Source organism: Danio aesculapii, chromosome 12 (genome assembly GCF_903798145.1).
Source record: "Danio aesculapii chromosome 12, fDanAes4.1, whole genome shotgun sequence".
Taxonomy (NCBI): domain Eukaryota; kingdom Metazoa; phylum Chordata; class Actinopteri; order Cypriniformes; family Danionidae; genus Danio; species Danio aesculapii.
The window spans coordinates 5,706,420-5,729,339 of NC_079446.1; the positions used below are offsets into that span (position 1 = coordinate 5,706,420).

The 22,920-nt window shown below is 35.3% G+C and overlaps 1 protein-coding gene across 1 annotated transcript in view; it reads left to right on the forward strand.

Moving 5' to 3' along the window:
- plekhm1 (pleckstrin homology domain containing, family M (with RUN domain) member 1) overlaps positions 1 to 22,920 on the forward strand; it is a 39,666-nt gene that overhangs the window by 6,895 nt on the left and 9,851 nt on the right. Inside the window, exons 3-7 of the mRNA XM_056469410.1 lie at positions 5,465 to 5,709; positions 11,997 to 12,635; positions 14,744 to 15,239; positions 17,568 to 17,736; positions 21,090 to 22,010. Of these exons, the coding sequence (XP_056325385.1) occupies positions 5,465 to 5,709; positions 11,997 to 12,635; positions 14,744 to 15,239; positions 17,568 to 17,736; positions 21,090 to 22,010 (2,470 nt within the window). The remainder of the gene's footprint in view (positions 1 to 5,464; positions 5,710 to 11,996; positions 12,636 to 14,743; positions 15,240 to 17,567; positions 17,737 to 21,089; positions 22,011 to 22,920) is intronic.

Sequence of the window (22,920 nt, forward strand, 5' to 3'; positions counted from 1 at the left end):
TTTTCTTTAATATTGACATCGTATCTGTAATAATTCTGGCTTTTTCTTGCTGTTGATTTGAATCTATTTACTTTTTACTATTGAGACTTTATTGTAAAGTGTTATCTCTTGTATTTCATAATGTTTACACTGTGGCTCAGTGGTTAGCAGTGGTTAGTCGCTGGTTTGAGTCCCAGCTGGGTCAGTTAGCATTTCTGCGTGGAGTTTGCATGTTCTCCATGTGTTGCCGTGGGTTACCTCCGCGTGCTCTGATTGCCCCCACAGTACAAACACATGCGCTATAGGTGAATTGAATAAGCTAAATTGTCCGTGGTGTATGTGTGAATGAGTGTATTGGGGTTTCCCAGTACTGGGTTGCAGCTGGAAGTGCATCCGCTGTGTAGAACATATGCTGGATAATTTGGCGGTTCATTCTGCTGTGGCAACCCCTGATGAATAAAGGAACTAAGCCTTAGGAAATTGAAAGAATGAAATGAAAGTAATCTTTTTTTCAGCTTAGGTCAACATTGTGATAGTACATATTCCATGATTAAAGCTTCAATTGATTGCAAAAAGACATTGAGACCAACAGAAACCTGTGAGGAATTTGACGCTATTACTTTTATGCAAATGAATTGAAAAGAGTTTGCATGTTGTCTTGAAGCTGTCAGACCACACATACAGAATGGAAACCTGACGACTTTGCATTCATTTAAAAAGTGTCTGCACAAGAGCTATGCTTTTCTCTCTGGCTATTTCCTCTTTATATGCTTAAGACCTGCTGTTAACAGCAATCATATAGCACTTTATATATTTTAAAGATCAAGTACAGAACTGAAGCAAGACAAAGGCTATGTAAATAAAACTCTTCGGGTTCAGTAAAAAACTGACGCAGTTTTAATTTACTAGAACTTCTATGTTAAGCTGTTTTGACACAATCTACATCGTAAAAGCACTATAGAAATAAAGATGAATTGAATTGAAAAGTAGCTGCATTTACACTACAATGCAAACTTAATGCATTGATTCAGTATTATGGACATATCTGATTTTTTTTGCTGTCTGCCTAAATTCACTTAAATTCACCGTCTATGCACTTAATTTTGAATTCATTCTTTAAATGCTTAAAGAGACTCAAAATATACATTAACACATTATTAGATGATTAGTTGTATAGTTTTTGGACATCAAGTTTCACTTTCTATCCGATGTGGTTAGTGGTTTTTCTAAAGTTATCAGTCACTCATTTTATCTGGCTTCAATTTTGTTAATGGAAATTAGTTTCTGAGTTTATAATGGTACAAAAAGTCATTTTGATGTTTGATTATCAGCTCTAATGTACAGATCCGATATACTTATACACATGTGTCTTCTTCCTCGAACATTTATAACATAATAGCGTATATCCTTAAAACATTTCATCCTCCAAAAAAATGAAGATAAAAGCAGCAAAATAAACTAGTTATAAATAATTTAGGTTTTTTTAGAGTATAAGCTCTCAACTCATAGGTTACCCTAAATATTATTTATTTATTTATTTATTTATTTGTTTATATATTATTCTTAATTTAATTATTATTCTTTATTTATTTATTATTCTTAATTTATTTATTATTCTTTATTTATTTATTATTCTTAATTTATTTATTATTCTTTATTTATTTATTCTTAATTTATTTATTATTCTTTATTTATTTATTATTCTTAATTTATTTATTATTCTTTATTTATTTATTATTCTTAATTTATTTATTATTCTTTATTTATTTATTATTCTTAATTTATTTATTATTCTTTATTTATTTATTCTTAATTTATTTATTATTCTTTATTTATTTATTATTCTTAATTTATTTATTATTCTTTATTTATTTATTATTCTTAATTTATTTATTATTCTTTATTTATTTATTTATTTATTCTTAATTTATTTATTATTCTTTATTTATTTATTATTCTTAATTTATTTATTATTCTTTTATTTATTTATTTATTTATTTATTCTTAATTTATTTATTATTATTTATTTATTATTCTTTATTTATTATTCTTAATTTATTTATTATTCTTTATTTATTTATTTATTAATTTATTCATTTATTATTCTTTATTTATTTATTTATTATTCTTTATTTATTTATTATTCTTAATTTATTTATTATTCTTTGTTTATTTATTTATTCATTTATTCATTTATTATTCTTTATTCATTTATTTATTTATTATTCTTAATCTATTTATTATTCTTTATTTATTTTTATTTAATTATTTTATTTTATTTAAGCTTACAAATAAAAATAGTTTTATTTATCTAATAAATCAGTTTGTTATTGTAAAGAAATCTTAATTTATTTGCTATTTTTCCACATTTATTTTTATTTTTTCATATTATTTGTTTAAGCTTATAAATAGAAATATTTAAACTGATTTACTAAATAAATAAAAAATGATGTTATTGTAAACAAATCAGAATTCACTGGCTTTTTCCTCACATTTTCTCACATACATAAATCAGCGGATATTTTAGATGCATATACATTTAGATCTTTAGTCTTCCTACATTTTCAATATGTACCAATCTTGCTGAAAATAAGTCTTTTTTTTTCATCAGTTCAAATTCTATTCCAATCTAGATTTTTTTAAATGATTTAATCTGAAAGCTCAAAGCGAAACTGATCATGTCAGCTCTATCTTCAAGTTCTGAACATCATATATTATGTGTCTTCTGAACCATATTAAAAGTGAAAGTTCTTATGTGCATTTTGTGCTTCTTATACACACATAGATCTAATTGTAGTCAGAGTTTCCTCATTCGTCATAGATTTTGTGCTTATCATGATCAACCCTTAAACACACACTCAGTGGTTTGGTTTGTTGTCATCTTGTTGCTCATTTCTTCATGACTGCCGGGGGTTTACATGTCATTTCACTTATTCAAAAGAGTTGCCATGCTGAATTTCCAGCGCTCTGATTTGTCAGTGCTTTGGCTCATATGCACCAGTCAGTCAGCTGACATCAGGTGACAGTCTGTCTGTAGGTATTGCTCACATTCACATGGCAGAGCTCAAAACATATCCGTTCTGCACTCTTGTTTCAGATCCTCAGCAGGCGGCACAATGCTTACTCCACAGCTTCTGTCAAGTTGCTTTTGTTGTATTTGTATAGATTCAGTCCACTGGCCTAAATGTCATGATTATACATCAATCATATAGTCAATTCTAAATAACAATCCTATAAACTTTAGTCAAGTTGTGTTTTATTGTTATTCTGCTACACGTGTGGATATAAAGTGGAATGAAATGTGTCTCTGAGGATCATGGTGCTACATAAATAAACATTAATATGACCAACACTGGATGTAAAAGCAATTCTAAACCTATACATGGCTATAACATAATGTAATCTAACTATACATATACTATAAAGAGTTAACACATAATCTAAGGCAGACTAAACAAGTACTTTATGTGATACAGTACAATATTGTGCAAGATATTGAACAACAGAGGTATTTAAGGTTAAATTATTGATTTTGACTTGGTCCAAATGGAGTCTGCTTGCTGTATCATTGAATCAATAACTATTGATTATTCCTAGTATTTCTGCTTGTGGACTTTATAATACATCACATTGTTTTGTGGTAGAATGCGCTGTATGCTTTACACAAAGCTGTATTCTGCTTGTGTCCAATGAAATGCCATTTGAATTATTAATAATGTTAGGAAAGGGGAATTACAGCTATGTTTTAGCCTTTTAAACATTAATTTCATGACATTAGCATACATTTATTTAGTGGAAAAGTAGTGCTGTTTCTATTTTTTTGTTCCTTTTGTTTTTTTAACTCTAAAAATAGGGATGTGTAATGTAATATACAGTTGAAGTCAGAATTATTAGCCCCCCTGAATTATTACCCCCCCCCTGTTTATTTCCCCCCCGAATTTCTGTTTAACGGAGAGATTTTTGTCAACACATTTCTAAACATGATAGTTTTAATAACTCATTTCTAATAACTGATTTATTTTATCTTTGTCATGATGACAGTACATAATATTTGACTAGATATTTTTCAAGACACTTCTATACAGCTTAAAGTGACATTTAAAGGCTTAACTAGGTTAATTAGGTTAACTAGGCAGGTTAAGGTAGTTAGGCAAGCTATTGTATAACGATGGTTTGTTCTGTAGACTATTGAAAAATATATAGCTTAAAGGGGCTAATAATTTTGACCTTAAAATGGATTTTAAAAACTTAAAACTGCTTTTATTCCTGCCGAAATAAAACAAATAAGACTTTCTCCAGAAGAAAAAATATTATCAGACATACTGTGAAAATTTCCTTGCTCTGTTAAACATCATCTGGGAAATATTTAAAAAAGAAAAAAAATTCAAAGGGGGGCTAATAATTCTGACTTCAACTGTATGTTTCATTCATACTGAACACTAGAGGACACACTTGCACAAAAACTCTACATATGCATTACAGAAAATGTCACATTTCCCTGTAGCTGAGGAAAAAGAAGATAGAAACAGTATAAAAAGGTCAAACATGAAGCCAGTAAACAAACAAAATGTCCCAATTCATGATTTATTTGGGTTCATCAAGCCATCCTGGGTGTTTTACAGAAATGAATATATTTATTTTGCAATGCTAGTTGACCTAACATTTATCACTGTAGATTTTATTTCTTCCTCATTTTTTAATATGAAACCACATCTGGTCGCAAAAGGAAGTTGTTTCAGAATCCTGAATCACGTTATGAAGTGCATTTAAAGTGATGTCAGTAAATTTCTTTGTGAACAAGCTCGTATACACACACAACTCTATTGCATACATGCTACTTTAGTAGATTTATTCACTGCACGGAGCAGTCGAGTGAGTTTTATTATTATTATTATCATAAAACCAATACCTATTATGGGGAGATTTTTTTATTGATGTATTGCAAAATATGAGAAATCATCATGGGTCTCTTTTATAAAACTTTGTGTAGAAACCTTCCTAGAAGTGGCCGTATATATTTATTCATATATATATATGTATATATATAGCATATATATGTATATGTATATATGTATATATATATATATATGCAAAATTATATCGAAATATTTAAAAATCATATCACCGTTATTGAAAAAAATCTATCGCGATAAATATTGATATCAAATTGTTGTCCAGCCCTATATCAGACAACTATGTTTATCTGGAGAGATTTTAAAGGAAATATTTTATAAGGGAATTATTCAAAAATGATTACATCTTTATCGAAAGTCAACCTTATACTCTAAGATTTTTATCTTGTGTATTATTTATTGCTGTTTATTGTGATTTGATTTTATTATTATTATTATTATTATTATTATTAATATTATAGAAAAGTGTTATTTATAAAAGGTTGTAAATTTGATCTGGTTTTGGAATGAAATATCCAGAGAAGCTGATAAGGCAATAAATTCAAAACTTTCTCTCTCTCTGTTCCCTGCAGTGGATCAAGGGCAAGATCGCACATACATTAAAAGCCCTGCAGAAGCGCTACATCACCACAGACACGGCGGTCACCAGTGAGGATCTGGAAGCAAACCTGCTGTGCTGTGCTTTGGAGGCGGTTTTCATCCATGGAATCAAGAGCAAGTTCATCCGATCTGATGGAGGTCAAGTGCGCAAGGGAGGATCTCGAGGAGCGCTTCCTCAGCCGGTCTTCTGGACTCTGTTGAAGACGGTCACCCACAGGTGGGATAGAGACGAGACTGTATAAATCCGTTTTTTTTTTTAACAATGTGTTTATTGTTTTTGTTTATGCAAGACAGGTAACAGAAAAACACAAATGCATTTCGTCGCAATTATTTCCCACCCCAACAAAAGAACATCCCTCTCTTCTCCCCCATAGAAATGCACAGAATTCTCTTAAATGCATCCTTAAATTTAAATGCAAAACAAATATTGCTAGGTACCCAAAAACCATGTATACATTGCTGTACTTTACTCATAAAAGTTACATTATCCAACAAAACAAAATGAAACACACAGAAAATAAAAAATTAAATAAAATAAAAAAAACTATACTTAGTTATACCTCTTGTAATAAATGACCAATATTATTGTTGTTAATGTAGTAATTAAACGGCTTCCATATTTCTTCATATACATCCATTTTGTTTTTAATAAAATATGTTACTTTTTCCATATCCATACACTGTGCCATGGCATAATATAAATCTGTTTTAATGGAGTGCATAATAAGAATACTTTACAGTGTTTCTTGGACATATTGTGCAATTCTAAGTGTGCTTCACACTAGGGCTGCGCAATATATTGTTTAAGCATCGATATCGCAATGTGTGTGTGTCCGCAATAGTCACATTGCAGGATACGCAATGAGTTGGGATAGTAGTTGATCAACAATTGAGATTTGTGGAGTCATTGCAAAGTATAACCATAACAGACTGAAACTTTATCTTTCTGTAACTTTAATGAAGAATAAGTTTACTGAATTATAAATACAATGAAGACTATACAGTTTCATTCCACATTTAAATATTAAGTTTCTGTACCTGAATGCTGTTTGACTCTCCAGAAAACCTTAAAACACTGTTTATTTTCCTCTTTTATTTTTGCTCTATTGTAATTATTCTTCCTTGCAATTTGTTTATTATTTTTATAGATGATTAACACCCTTACAAAATCACCCCAATCAATCTAAATTGTATTTATATCGTACATTAAAGATATATATATATATATATATATATATATATATATATATATATATATATATATATAATAAAGATATATTATATATCTATCTATCTATACGATATAAATACAATTTCACCAGATGGATTAAATAGCTCTTTTCATTTAGATAGATGTAGACTCATATATATATATATATATACACCTTTGTCTTTAGCCTCGTTGTTAGAGCAACCGACACCAATGCGAAGATTCGCCGGTTCCATCCCAGCTCGGAGCGGGTTGGGTGCTTTAGGACCTGTAGGGGTTGCATTGGTGCCGTGACCATGATGGGAGGGAGGCTTATGCCGAGTTCAGACTGCATGATTTTAGCCCCGATTTTGACTCGCCGACAGGTTTTGAGAAATCGCAGACAAATGCCTGAAATCACAGGCAAATCGGTCCTCGTTCACGTGAGTGACAATCACACAGTGTAAACTGTCAACAACGCGATATGAGCGAACCGCTGATGATCACCAACACCCATGAGATATTTGGCATGATATCTGGAGATATCTGGAGCTGTCAGCGACTCAAATCATGTCGTGTGAAATGTGTTCTGGTTGAAAAAAACATCGCCGATTACCTTCAGCCAATGAGAGAGCAGCATCCACTAGTATAGGTATCTGCAGGCCAGCGGGAGGTTGAGGGAGAAGTTAAAATCGCTCATTATCAGTTTATTTGGACCCAAGAAATGGAGGAAAAGTAGTGTAACTTTGGTAGGAGCACTGTGTCTGTTTGTTGTGTCATCTGAGCAATACCACAACTGGGTCGAAAAGTAGAAAAAGTTGAGGAGAAATGCTAATTCCCTTCAATAGTCAGGTGAGCAAAGTAAGTGCAGTTTCTAAAGCTAAAGCCTTCTTTTTCCACTATGTAGTTAATAACGAAAGATTTATTACGTGACCTTGCATTGTTTCCATATCACTTCTCGCATGTATTTGGTTGTGAGACGTAGTTTGGACAAAGTTGTTGCCGATTCTTCCTATTTAAAGGTCATGCAGTGTGAAATCTCCTGTCGCCGATCCATCCTACAGTGTAAACACAGCACCGTCAGAACGCTAACCCAGACAGCCATGCAGTGTGAAAACATCTGTGACGTGAAAATCATGCAGTCTGAACTCGGCATTAGGGGGGTGAGTGTAACGGAGGCCAGCTAGTAAAGTGCTATGCAGGTAAACCTCACTGTTCTGACCTCTGAAAGGTGCTCTAGCGACAGACACTGGAGGCCTTTGTTTTGAGCCTCCTTGTTAGAGCAGCTGACTCCCATGTGAAGAGTCACCGGTTCGATTCCCTGCCAGTCCTACACCACCCAACCCGCTTTGAGCTGGGTTACAATTGCAATGTCAGATTTTTCGAATATGGTGCAGTCCTACTTCACACAGGGGAGTAAGCTTGACAAACCACCAATAGACATAGACCTTAGGAATCTGTGTCACGGCGAGTTGCATTCGGCCATTTTTGTATTGAAATGCAGGAGCGCACAATTCAAAACCCAACAGACAAAGGTGATCGTTTTATAGGAATATCTTTGGAAAAACATCCTAGAATAAAATGTTCTAACACATAGTGACTTAGTATATTTTATTATAGAGTGAACAGAATCACTCATGAGCCAAATGGATGGGTAGGCTAAAAATGTCCGTAGTGTATGTGTGTGAATGGGTGTGTATGGATTTTTCCCAGTGATGGGTTGCAGCTGGAAGGGCATCCGCTGCTTAAAACATATGCTGGATAAGTTGGCGGTTCATTCCGCTGTGGCAACCCCAGATTAATAAAGGGACTAAGCCGAAAAGAAAATGAATGAATGAGCCTAATGGATTATAATATACTGCCACTCTTTCTAAAATCATTCCTACAGTTTTTTTCCATGCTTCAGAATAATTTTAACCTCAAAAGTCTTTCCAGATGATCAGCCTGTCACCAGTTTGGAAACAGAGAGGCATGCCTGGGAGACTCTGTGAGGGTTTTGACAAGCCTGTAGGATTAGTTCAATCATGTGCTTTAGTAATTTGCTTCAAAGCCTTTGGCCAACAGTCAAGTGACGCTCATTCACTCTGTTCTCTAAGGCCCTTGACTCACGTTTGCACTGCAGTTCAGCATAATGGGGCCATTTTTTTGCTTCTTACTGAGCGTTGAGTCAATGAGGAAGTCAGTTGATAATGACACAGTTTCTTATTTATACTTCAGTTTAGTATGGGGAATGTGTGGCAGTATGATGCACATCACAATGCAAACCTTTACGTGTATAAAATCTCAATTTAATTGCAGTTCATTTTGTAGGGATTATTTACAGTTTAACACAAAGAATGACCAGTCTGTCAGATGAAGAGGAGCCGGAGTCAGAGATTCAAATAAATACATAAAGTTTACTGAAGATAGTTTGCGGTTTCACTAGCAGAAGCCAGCTTCAACACTCACAATGAGTTCCTAGGCCGCTTACAATCACAAATCAATAACAATTATTCTCTCACATAACGTCATTAACTGCGTCACACATATAGGTGTTCTAACCTGATTGGTTAAAACGCAGATAGACTAGGAAAATTTCCACGTGGGTGCGTGCGTACGCTACAATATCTTAAGCACATAAACGTCAGACATTCACTTGACTGTTTGGAGCTGACTCCAGACCTGTGCAACAGATCTACAATCAAATATAACACACACACACTTAAAGTGCAATCTGTTTCTTACCCAAGGCTGAGTGTACTTCCAGCCATCTTTATCAAAACTGGTTAAAAAGAATAATGTACATTCAGGCAGTAATAATATCCTTACTGCACAAAGTCTATCTTGAATAAAAAGTAGAATCACTTTAAATGAATTATCCGTAAAAATAGCAAACTCACTTTAGACATTTATATAGTATTAACTCCTAGAAATAACAAAGGAAACAGTTGTTTTCAGTTACACTCGAGGTCTCCGTGACCTAGTTTGGTGGCTCCTGAAAATAGTTATGAAGAGACAGGCAAATGCACTGAACATTCTTATATTAAGCAAGTGTTAACTTTATTCATTATTCAATAATCATCTTTAATAAAGGTAATGAGAAACAGGATGATGAGAAAAGGATAAACGTTGATCCATGTTGAGATGGATTGGGAGGTAGAAATCCGGATGCATTAGTTTGAACTCATGAAGCAGCTACAAGAGCAAGGCCTATTTTCACTGTAGATAAACTTTTGTTTCACTGAACATTTTACTGAAATTTCTATTTTTATAAACTATTTTCACAGAAACGTCCCAAAACTACAATGAAGATCACCTCAGCTGTTGATTATGTGCTTTATTTTCTTTTTTCCACTATTTTACAATGTTAAATGCTGGCAGTGTGAGTTTGAACACCACATACGTGACATTCATTGGCATACTGAAAGCAGAAGCAGATAGTTTACCACAGATCTTAAATAAAATAACTAGCAAATGGTTTGAAAATGAAAGTCAGAACTGTGCAAACCAGCAACATCAGTCACTCAGTTGCCTATATACTTTATATAAAGTTATAGGGGTTAAATTTTTTATAAGGTTTTGGATTGGTTATAAATGTTAATATTTCATTGGGAGTGCAGCGCACACTTCTGTGTTTCTGATGGGCTTTAGATAAATGTTTCTGTTGTGTCGCACCACGTTTGGTGTAAAAACATGTTATTATTTGTTGTATTATGTGCAGTGTTTACTGTAGTTCAATGAGAAGCGGCGCAAAGAGCTGTCATGATCGCAGAAAAATTTTCTTGAGGTCTATATTGACTGATTAAACCGATTTTTAATTTAAACCATTTTTTTGCACAGATTATTACTGTACTATGACTCTGTGTAGTAAACTCTGCTTCATCTAAACGCACATTCTGGAGGTTTACTTGAACTAGTTTTACTGATTGTTACTCAATGTCTAAATTACTGTGTAGTTTCTGACTTGTATGACCTTTTATATTACTAAACCTTCCCTAGACGAGCATTATATATTGGGATTCGTAACGCTAATAAAATGCTCATGAAAATCACCTCAATTAAATAGCCCAGCCCTACCCTATAGACCATTTTGAGGGATGTAAACAAAAACAATGGTCCCAAAATAATTCCTGTTTTACTTTAAGTTCTATAGAGAAATTACCAACCTACGTCACATATGGCTTCACACGGTTCCCGGTTGCAATAGCAAACATGTCATGTTGTGCGGTAGGATGTCAAATTCCGAAAATAGAACATTAACTTTTACCGTACACCACACTGCTTTTAATGCAGACAACCGCAGACATCTTTTTCTAAAAGGAAGCTGAATGGAGTGAGGACCTAATTTAAAAAGCTCAGCTCTGCAGTTCTCATTTTATATCAGGTAGTTCACGCTGTGCTGAATCATACACATTACTCATTTTTGATTGCAGCAATGATTTCAGCAAAAACAGTTAAATATGGTGAATTAAACTGAGGACACTGAATGTTTAGAATGAAACGTAAAAATGTAAGGTCCATATACCCTGCCATACATGTGCAGTTCGCTGTCAGAATGCAGTTTTGCGTGTTGATGGTTACCCAGGCCTTGTATAGCTCTGTCTTCTTTTCTTGTTTTTGGGCTAGGCAGAACCTCGGTTTTTAGCTCTACATAGTGTTGAATCTGGTAATCATGGAGCATTATTTCTTGCACATGACCACGCAGAACCAAATTGTAGACATCCAAAGACTTGTAAACTTCTCTCTTGTAAAATCACTTGGAGTTTCAGTTAGATAGCTGTATATTTCACACTGAATGCTTGACCATTTCATCTTATCTAATATCCATTGGGAAAGTGCTATCGCAAATAGACCTGTCAGTCGAACAACGCTCACGTTAACGTTAATTTTGCCAAATCACTGTGCTTATCACTGGGTGACGAGCTGTTATAATACACTAAAAGCATTATGTAAATAATAAATATAATATGTAATCAATATAACTTATTTCTAAGACAACACCAAACTCTGTACCGCATCAGATGTCATTGCCTCGCTGTAAATGCTAGCACTCCTGAATGTTTACAAGCATGATAGTTCGTCTATAGCTTTCGAGAATCCAAAAAGAGCCACATATTGATAAATAGGGTCTTGATAGATGTTTTGATACTAAGTTATGATTGAATTACCTCTTGTTACAGTTATGAAATAGTTTGATAACAAGCATGAAATGATAATGGGCCAATGACATGACCACATTGACATGGTCTATACCATCATAAATGCTTCAGCAATTAAATGCAACAAGAAAATTTGGTTCCGTCATAAGCTTACAATCAACTCTTTTTCTCCTCTAGGGATGTAGTTCAAGAACTGGAACGTCTAAGCTTCATTAACTCGGATGTTGGCCGCTGCAGAGCTTGGGTCCGGCTGGCGCTAAACGACGGGCTTCTGGAGTGTTACCTGACCTCGCTGCTTCGTGAAAACTCCAAAATGAGCTCCTACTACCAGCCCGGGGCTCTTCTGCTGGACCCGGAGGACCGGGAGGTTCTGCTCACCCTCCTGCAAGGCTTGGCCTCGCTGACCTTCCAACTCTCCTATAAATCTGCTGTGCTCAATGAATGGACCAACACGCCGCTGGTCCTCGCAGGTCTTTGCCCTCCAACTCCTGCCGACGAGCAGCATCTGGGCCCCAAACGCAAGGAGTCCTGGGATACGGTGTCCCAGTCGTCCGGCGGCTCTGGAGGCTCCGATTGGGCTCCTGAAGCGCTCCAGAGGGAGACCAGGAGAGATCAGATTGATGGCTGTGATCCCAGCACTCTGCTGACCTCTTCAAACCTGAGTCTGGACACAGTGTCGGGGTCTTCGCATCTGTCCTCCAGCCTGAGCTCTGACAGTCTGCTGCAGGGCCAGGAGCTCAGGAGCCCAGAGAAGGAGCGCTGGAACTGCGACTCCGAGATCAACCACAACGAACAGCAGAAGATCACGGCTACAGAGTGAGTAGAAGGCACAGATTTACCGTCTTTTAGAGTTAAACAAAGAATCCTGCACGCTATGCGCGAAGATTTATTAAATGTATTGTTTCAGTTGACCTTCTAACCCAGTTTTTAAGCTAGCCAAAAATGGGTCATATGGTAAGTAGGCAGAAAAAAATCATTATGTAAATCCAGGAAGGAGTTATCGGAGAATAAAGCATGACAGGCTTATCGGCAGCCTGACACGAAGAGGAACACTTTTGTATAGGAGCTGAAAGGCTTTATTCTGTGAAAACAATCATCTTGGGTGCACTTTATTCAACTTATTACACAGCTACTTGCCACAAAACGTAAAAACAATTATATAAAACATTGTTCCGAAACATAATAGTTTAATATTTCTGTAATTAAGTGCAAAGCCGACAGAAATTAAATGGAGATGGGGAATGATGGAGTATACACTAACTTTTCCATTATTCAGTCACAAGATGGCGCCAAACAGTCAAAAACGCAAAGCAGACAGAAACTGACTGAATAAAGCGTGTACAAACCTACATATTATTCATTCACAAGACGACACCAAAAAGACCAAAACTGCGGCATGACAGACAAGCAGACACGTATGAATGTGAATGTAAGTATATTGATTTGAATGTAATTACTGACAGTCAAGGTGATGCCAAATTTCCAGATGAGCCTGTGTAATTTAACGGTTGTTATAAGCACTTATAAAGGATGATCTTATTTTACATCCCTAATCCTACCCAAAATCCAAACCCAAGCACTACCCTACTAATTATTTGTAAGCAGCTATTTAGTAGAACATTAAGCTCAGAGTCTTAGTTAATGGTTTGTTAATGATTTGATAATAGCGTGAATTGTGCATTAAAATAAACTTTGACCTCGTTTTCTGAAGACGCGTGAGAAAACTTAACAGAAAACAATGTAAATTGCCTCCTGTTAAATATAGTAATCTCTCGGTTCACAATCTCAGCTTTCAGTATCTTGCCACACTTACCACCTTCTAACCACAAAATATTAAATTTAGATACAAAACATTGTTTTGAGCCGAGATAGTTTAATATTTCTGTAATTAAACGCAAAGCTGGAAGAAATTAAAACAGCTGATGGAGTATACACTAACTTTTCCATTTATCAGTCGCAAGATGGCGCCAAACAGTCAAAAACGCCAAGCAGACAGAAACTGGCTGAATAAAGCATAAACAAACTTACTTATTATTCATTTACAAGATGGCACCAAACAGACCAAAGCCAAGACATTACAGACGAGCAGATGCAGTGCTCAGCATATTTAAGTACACCCCATTTTTAAAATGAATAATTTTCTCCATTTCTCAGTGAATATAGGCAATGTATTTTAATGCATTTAAACGAAACAGATTTATTAAACAGATATATTTATTAAAATAATATTTTAGTCACCAAACATATTTAGAAATTGAAAGATAATACAATTAAATTCAAGCAAAATATTGCAAAAAAAAATTACAACCTATAAAATTTCAACTAAATTTTTCAAATTTTTTTGCTTGTGATTTTTCCTCTTTTATTAAATTTGTATTTAATATTTTTCTAATACATATAAATTTGGCTGTACTAGTTTTTGGACTGTTATTTTGTTAGATAAGCTCCAGATTTGGCTTCAGTACTGACTAATCTAATGTATATGCACAAATATAATATTATATAGCTTCCTATTACAAATATTAATTTAACAGATAGATTTGTGAAGGTTGTACTTGTGTATGCTGAACACTGTACATGTGAATGTGGATGTAAGTATATGGATTTGAACATATTCACTGATGGTCAAGGTGATTCCAAATTTCCAGATGAGCCTGTGCAATTTAGCGGTTGTTATCTTGAAATAACACACCTTGCAATGCCATGACTGTCCAATCAGATCGAGTATTCAGCCGTTTAATAAGTATTAATAATACATTTTGTATTTAATTGTAATTTTTTACCATCCAAAACCTGTAAATTCTGTAGTTTAATATCATTTCATTGTCACTGAGGTCATAAAAATGATGTCCATGCTTAAAAATGGTTTGAATAATGATAAATTAATTTTGAATTTAGGAATGTGAACTCTTTTTTGTTTTCAGTGAGAGCCTGATGAAGGAGGACATTGATGTGTTTATACCAGCTCCAGACACCCTGACTGACACACATTCTGTTGACGAGCACACACGCATACCTGACGCCTCACCAACATCAGGACAGGACACGCATCACTCACAAATCACAGAGCAATCTGAAGAAAACACATCAGCGGGCCTGGAGAGGGAGGAAGAAACAATAGAAGAATCTGAGATTATAGTTAAAAGCACAAGACTTAAAGCTAAAAATACTGTGACTGAGGCTGCGGAGAAGGAGAAGAAGAGAGGGAGCAGAGACTCATCTGTTGATCCTTCTTCAGTTACTGCTTTAACAAAGACTGAGGAGACGCCTGACCCTAAAGTCCCTGACCCTAAAGACGCTGTTCTTCCAGAAATTTCTGCTGCTCCTCGTCCAGTGGAAACACCTCAACATGCTGCATGTAGACGCACCACAATAAGCGTCAGCAGGAAAATATCCACAGACTCGCTGTATTCTTCCTGTGTGAGTGTTTTCATGGATTATTATCATTACTATCAGTCTTGAATTGCATTACAGATGAGCGGAATCAACTTTGATAATGAATACGTATTAAAAATAATAACAAAAAACTATTTTTTTAAAATCCCCAGATTTCTTTTAGTCTGTTTTTAGTAACGCTTTATTATAAGTAACAATTTACACCATTTATTACCTGCTTATTATTAAGGTGTTAACAGTTTATTAGCACTTATAAAGCGTGATCTAGTATTACATCACTAATCCTACCCATTATCTAAACCCAAGCACTACCCTGCTAATTGTTTATAAGCAGATAAATAGTAGACTGTTGAGCTCAGAGTCGTAGTTAATGCTTTGTTAATCGCATAAATTGTACATTAAAATTAAATGTGACCTTGTTTTCTGATGACGCGTGAGAAAACATCACTGAAAACATGTAGATTGGCTCCTGTCAAATAATTGCAGTAAGCACTCAGTTCACAATGTCTACTTTCAATTTCTTGCCAATTTTATTCATAAATCCAGTCAATAAATGTTGTTTAGCTGCAATATATATTATTTTGCTTTAGCACGTCTGTTCTAACTAACTTTGGACAGTGTTAATAGTGTTAGAAACATGGTATTTAGAAGCAGGCTAACAACATGCTAAAAACATGTTAGGACGTGGTAGTGTTATAAATCATGTTAGAAGCATGTGAGCAATGATAAAACATCTTAACAGTGTGTTAAAATATGCTAAGAAGGGTAGAGACCAGGGCTATTCAATTACAAATTTAGTTGGGCCAGATTGTCAAACCAAGAAGGTTAGCTGGGTTAGTCATTTTAGCGGCAAAGCAGCTCGTATGGACAAATTTTAAAACCAACACAAACAAATGTATTGAAAAACATAAGGTTTATTCGTTGTTTCTCTTTTAACTTTGGTCAGTTTGCAGAGCAAAAGGTGCATACAAAAAGAGCTGAATTAACAGAATCTGAGGGTGTACTCACACGATGTACAGTTGCCTTGAACTGGGCTGAAGCACGCTTGTCCCCCCTCCCGTCTCCCCCGACGGCCCGCACTCACGTTACATTCGGGCCTGAGCACGCTTACATCATCGATGATGCGCTGTTCAGTTTAAGAAGCGCTCTCGCTCAGCGCAGTCAAGATTTCTTTATATCGTTATATCATTTAAGTGGTTTAGGATGCAGTGACACGCAGTCAAATATTTCACCGAACCGATCCGCCACTTCTGACGCTCATAAACAATCATAAAATCCTCATACTGCCAGAATTAGCAGGTTTGCTAAAGGTGCAACTGTGGTGCAGTGCGGGGTTTGCATCTTTAATAATCGACGACAGTTTGAGTTCATTAAACAGTAAGAATGATTAATAAATTTATATGAAACAGGCCCTTAAAAGTTACGTCTTCAGTTTCCGGCTCAGGTACGCTTTGCACCCTACAAGTGTACCGCGTCTGAGCCCGAGTGAACTGTGCTCAGGCACACCACTTCCAATTGGGCACGCTCTGCATTGTTTGCGTGTTGCAGGCTACGTAATTTACGTAGGAATTTTCGTTTTTGGCGGGACCATAGACATAATAAATACTTTATATTTATATTAATATAATATATTAAATAACATTTAATGAATAATATATATTAATTTATTATCTATGGGCGGAACCACGGGCTGGGCCGCTCTGAGGTTGATTCTGGGCCACATGTGGCCCGTGGGCCGCCAATTGAATAGCTCTGGTATAGACCATTTTGAGGGATGTAAACAAAAACAATGGTCCCAACGTATTTGCTGTTTTACATTTTTAATTTCTATAGCTGCCGAGAATCTAAAAAGAGCCACATATTGAAAAATAATGTAATGATAGCTGATTTAACATTAAGTTATGATTGAATTTTCTCTTGATACAGTTATGAAATAGATTGATAACAAGCAGGAAATGTTCATGGGCCAATGACATGACCACATTGAAATGGTCTATTGGTCATGCTACCAGTGTGTTTATCTGTCTGTCTGTCTGTCTCTCTGTCTGATTTTTTTATCATTTAATTATTTTAAACTAGGCTAGACTTAGGCCCAAGCCACACTGTTGAACAAACTTCATCATCTATTTATATATATAAAAATAAATAGTCTAGCAATTGAATTAAACAGATTAGATTCCTTTCCTGATTTTATTGAAGGATTTGTTTCCCTTAAGATAATGACAAACGCTGTGCCTGATGTATGTTCAAACTATCACCAAATCTGCATCAACACCTAGCTGATTAACTAACACAGAGGATTGATGCTAACAGATGTAAAACTGGCCTAACAGTTTTATTTGTGTCTCTCAGAAATCTACGTCTTGGATCTCAGAGGAGGATTTCCACAAACCTGAAGACTCCAGTATTTCTGAAGCTTATGCCATCATTGATGTCACGCCGCTGAACGGGCAGGTGTCTCCTGTGTGTGAAGCAGACGAGCTTCAGCCTCCTCCCAGTGTTGTGCACCGGAGACACAATGGTAAGATGGAAAAATTGTGTTGAATGTTATTTTATCTGCCTAATTCTGTTGCCTCTAATTTGTTAACTGTGCTTTCAGTTTGCCTGTATTTACTGTACAACAACTTCCTTTGAGAATGATGACCTTAAAAAAACAATCAGACATTTCTGCACTTCCCTTTAATTGGTTTCATGTAGTTATTAAGTGATGCGAGAATCTAAAAAAAAAAACTGCCAATGGTTAAAAATGCTTTAAGTGCTATGAAAGTCACACGATTTCTATGCAAGATATGCAGTCATTGCTGTCATGGCCAAATGAGCCATATATGACAGTTGAGTTTTTCATATCTGAGTCTAATCCGTCAATCAGTAGTGAACTAATAATAGTGATAACATTAAACAGAAGACTTCTTTTATTCAAAGCAATACTGTTTAAATGTAATGTTCCAGATTAGACAATTTATTGAGAGTACATAACATCTGTTCTCAAACCATATAGCAGTGGTTGGTAAGATTGGAACTTTATACTTTTTTTATTGTAACTTTAAATAACTCAAAACTTTATGAAGGGAATATTGCCAATGGGGTTTAAGCCAACCATTTTAAATGGATAGTTCACCCAAAAATGAAAATTCTGTCATCATTTACTCATTCTTCTGTGCAACACATAAAAAGATCTACTAAAGAGCGCTGGAAAACAAAAGCCATTGAATTGGTATGTTTTGTTCTTACTATGGAAGTCTGTTATATCTCAAAGAAAGTAGTTCATTAAAAACAACTGAAACAAAACACATTTCTAAACATGATGGTTTTAATAACTCATTTCTAATAACTGATTTATTTTCTCTTTGCCATGATGACAGTACATAACATTTGACTAGATATTTTTCAAGGCATTTCTATTGAGCTTAAAGTGACATTTAAAACAAATAAGACTTTCTCCAGAAGAAGAAATATTATCAGACACACTGTGAAAATTTCCTTGCTCTGTTAAACATTATTTGGGAAATATTTATATATTTTTATATATATATATATATATATATATATATATATATATATATATATATATATATATATATATATATATATATATATATATATATATATATATATATATATATATATATATATATATATATATATATATATAATTATTATTATTATTATTATATTATAATATATATATTAGCCCCCCTTTGAATTTTTATTATATTTATTTATGTATGTATGTATGTATGTATGTATGTATGTATGTATCACACAGCTCTAGCCACAAAGCAAATGATTATATTATCATGAATATTTCTGTAAAATTTCAAATGATCTATCCCTTATGTTACTGATATCAAACCCCAAGTTTATAAAAACAGTAGTTGCATTCCTTTAGCTGAAATAGTATACAAGGTTAATAGAGCTTACTTAATGGAGCATACAAGGTTGTGGATTTAATTCCTATTTAATACAAGAACTGATAAAATGCAGATCACTTAAAGGGGCCATATTTTACCCATTTTTAAAGGGTTGAAGGGTCTTAAAGGGTTAATTCTGTTACATAATTAGCATTATTAAAGTACCTTTCTCCGCAGCCTAGCAGAAGTAGCTCCGCTTGTTCTGGGTTTTTTAAAGGCCCGCCTTCTGAAATGTGTTGTGATTGGTTAGCTGTCCTATTGCATTTGTGATTGGTGAAAAGCTTAGACAGCGTTTCAGTTGTGCCACGCCCCTCCCTCAAGCAGCCACAGAGAACATGAGCATGAGCCAGAGAATGACGAGCGCATTTTTCTCTTGTCAGAGATCAAATCTCATCACAGTCTTTAGGGTGGTGTATCAGCAGCCTCTGCTGGCATCATAGAGCAATAACAGTAACCATTATTAAGATGTTTAAACAATACAATATGTTTTCTTACACATATTTAAGAATCGAAATGTCAAATATTTTACAATATTAATAATTTGAGCTGAGAATATTGCTCAAGAGTATTCTCACCTTTACACATGGACATTGCTAGGCAATTTTTTATTTTTTATTTTTTTATTGGTGTTTAACAAGACAATACATCACTGTATACAATGCAACATAGGAAAAATTACAGTTTGTCTTATTTTTCTTATTTTCCCCACTATCCCCTCAAAATAAAAAAAATTAATTTATGAATTATAAACAAACGTATCCTCTAAAGGAAAAAAACATAATGATAATAAATTAAAAATAAAGGAAATTCTTTTTAAAAATTATTAATGATAAATGAGCAAGTATACGATAAGAGCAAAAAAAATTAATAAATAAAATAAAATAAAATAAAATAAAAATAAATAAAATCGGAAAAAAAGTTCACATTAAGGAGTCAATATTTTCTCTTTCCAATTATTTACTGTGTATTAGATCTGATATCAACTGAACAGGGTAAGCCTTTGATATAGTCTAAAACAGGGTTCCAGGTCTTGTAAAAAGATTTGAGAGATCCTGCGAGTAAACATCTTAATTTCTCAAGTTTTATGTAACTAAAGATTTCTCGGATCCACATGTCATGTGATGGAGGAATCACCTGTTTCCATTTGATAAGAATGGCTCGTCTAGCTAAAAGAGTAGAAAAAGCAATAACTTGGCGAGATGCAACAGTCAAGTCAACTCTCTCTGAAATACCAGAGGGCTGTCAAGGGGTTAGGGTCTAGATTTATGTTAATAGATTTATTAAGTGTGTCAAAAATACTGGACCAGAAATTTTTCAATTGGGGGCAACTCCTTAACATCTCCTCAACATATGGAGATGATTGGCAGGAGACTGCTTACAAAGATGACAGGCATCACTTCTATCAAGGAAAAATTTGGCTAATTTGGCATTGTTTAAATGAGCTCTATGGAGCACCTTACACTGCATTAGGCCATGTCTGGCGCATATAGAAGAGGAGTGGACCGTCTTTAAAATATCCTCCCATTGTTCTTCTGTAATATCAACACCAAGGTCATTTTCCCAAGATTCTTTGAGAGAATCTATAGGATTTGCTAGGCAATTTTAACATATTGTTACTGTTGATTTCCCCTCCCTGCCACCCAACTATTTGATTTCTATAGGTGGGATTTGGATAGATTTACTGATCAGTAAAGCATCAGTTAAAAAAGGCTTTTATTCAATTGAGCCATTCGTTGTAGTTCTTGAAAAAACTGATTTCTAAATATTTCCCTTAGGAGTGGATTTTGAGATTTGAGAACTTTTAGATCTTTTTTTATGCCCAAACATTCACACAATGACTAACACATTCAAAAGGTGAGAAAGCACAATAAGACCGCTTTATAAAGCTATTAAAGCTTCTGTCAAATGCATAAATGTAAGCAGTGTGATAAGACAAATATTGATGTGTCTCTGTCTCCGTCAGGTCTTCCTAACCCGTTCAGAGGTCTGCTGAAGCTGGGTCAGCTGGAGCGGCGCAGCGCGGTGGGCATGTGGTGGGATTATTACTGCGAGCTCTCGCCATTTGAGCTGCGCCTTTACGTCAATGCAGAGGAGCGCATCTGCTATGAAAACCTGTCCCTGCTGCGCTGCGAGGACATCCACCTGTACTCCAGCACAGAGGGCCGATTCCGGCTGTCCTTTCCTAGCAAAAGAATCTACCTGCGTGCGCCGTCTAAAGGAGAAGCGGAGGACTGGGTGGACCGAATCACAGAGGCCGTCAGCAAACTACGACCCATTATGAGAGATGAACAGTGGGAGGTGTTGCACACATCCAGCGATCAAGAAGTCACATCTCCAGCTCCATCAACACCTGAAAACACAATCTCTGAGCTTCCAGATGCTCTACTGTTAGACTGGACCCGGCATAAAGACCCAGAACCAGACGCCATAAAGGAGGCGGTGGTCTATCAGAGCTTGGAGGAGAAGGGATGGCGCTGTCTGGTGCTCTCGCTCTCCCTCGAGATCCTCAGAGGTTTCCAAGTCCAAGAAGACTCAAAGACACCACTTTTCTCACTCCCTATTGGAAGCATCCGGGATGTGGTTCCTGATGTTTCTCTGGGCAGTCCTGCATTTTTTAAGGTTTTGACAGTGCGGGACACGCTGACGCTGAGGGCAGAGAGCGGTGAGGAGGCAAGAGGGTGGAGGAGTCTGATCAGAGGAGCGCTGGACTCCTATCTGGAGACGGAGGATGATGGAGCGGGAGCCTCAGCTCCTGATGCTGCACAAGGAGGAGTCGTCCACAAGCTCGTCCAGCACAGACTGAAGGGAGACGGAGAGCTGCTGTTACACCTGTCTGTTGTGCCCATCGAGAGAGGACTGGACGCACAGAATTACAAATGTGCAGGTATGACTGGTTGGGCATGCTGTTTTATCTACCTTTTCCCAGTTTTCAGATGCTTTACATGAATTATGGGATTATCTAACTTTAAAGTCAGCATGAAATCAAAATGTACAATGTTTATTTTCAAAGCTCACGTTGTTATTCTTAAGGTAAATGATTGATCAGTGGAGGTTAATGTACTTTAATCAAAGTCTGATCATTCGCAATTAGAGTGGAGGTCTTCTGTTGACGTCAACCTGAGTGCTTCCAAAGCAGCTGCTTATCAAAGTTCTTAACCGCGTCCCTCTTAGGGCTCTATTTTAACGATCTAGGCGCAAAGTCTAAGGCGCTAAAACATTAAGGGCATGTCCGAATCCACTTTTGCTATTTTAAGGATGGAAAAATATGGGTTGCACCCCAGCACATAGTCTAATAGGGTTTTGATTATTCTTTTAAAGACTTATGGGTGTGCTTTGCTTTAAATCTCTTCTCCCATTCTCTTTAAGAGTCAATTGCGTCACGTCATGGTGCATTTGCTATTTACAAGGTGGAAAAACTGAACACTTCACTAGCAAGAAAACAGTTAAACAGAGCATCTGCAGTGCGAGGATAAAGAACAAGTAAGGATAAAGGAGTAAGGTAATTGTGGAACCTCACTCCACTGAAGACGTCCATCAGCCTACATATTTAATTTTGTTTGTTAAGCGCAAAGATTGGTTTTAAAAGTTCTATTTATAAAATCAATTCTAATTTCCAGCAAATAAATAAAGGAACAATAATAACGAAGTGTGGTCAAACAACCAAGTTATACCCAAACACACGTCCTATTCTTACACCCCACATGGTGATGCAGATGTCTCCAAAACCCGACAGGTGGACAAATCTAAACTTGTTTTATTAAAACAAGTATAAATATGCATATAATAAATAATAC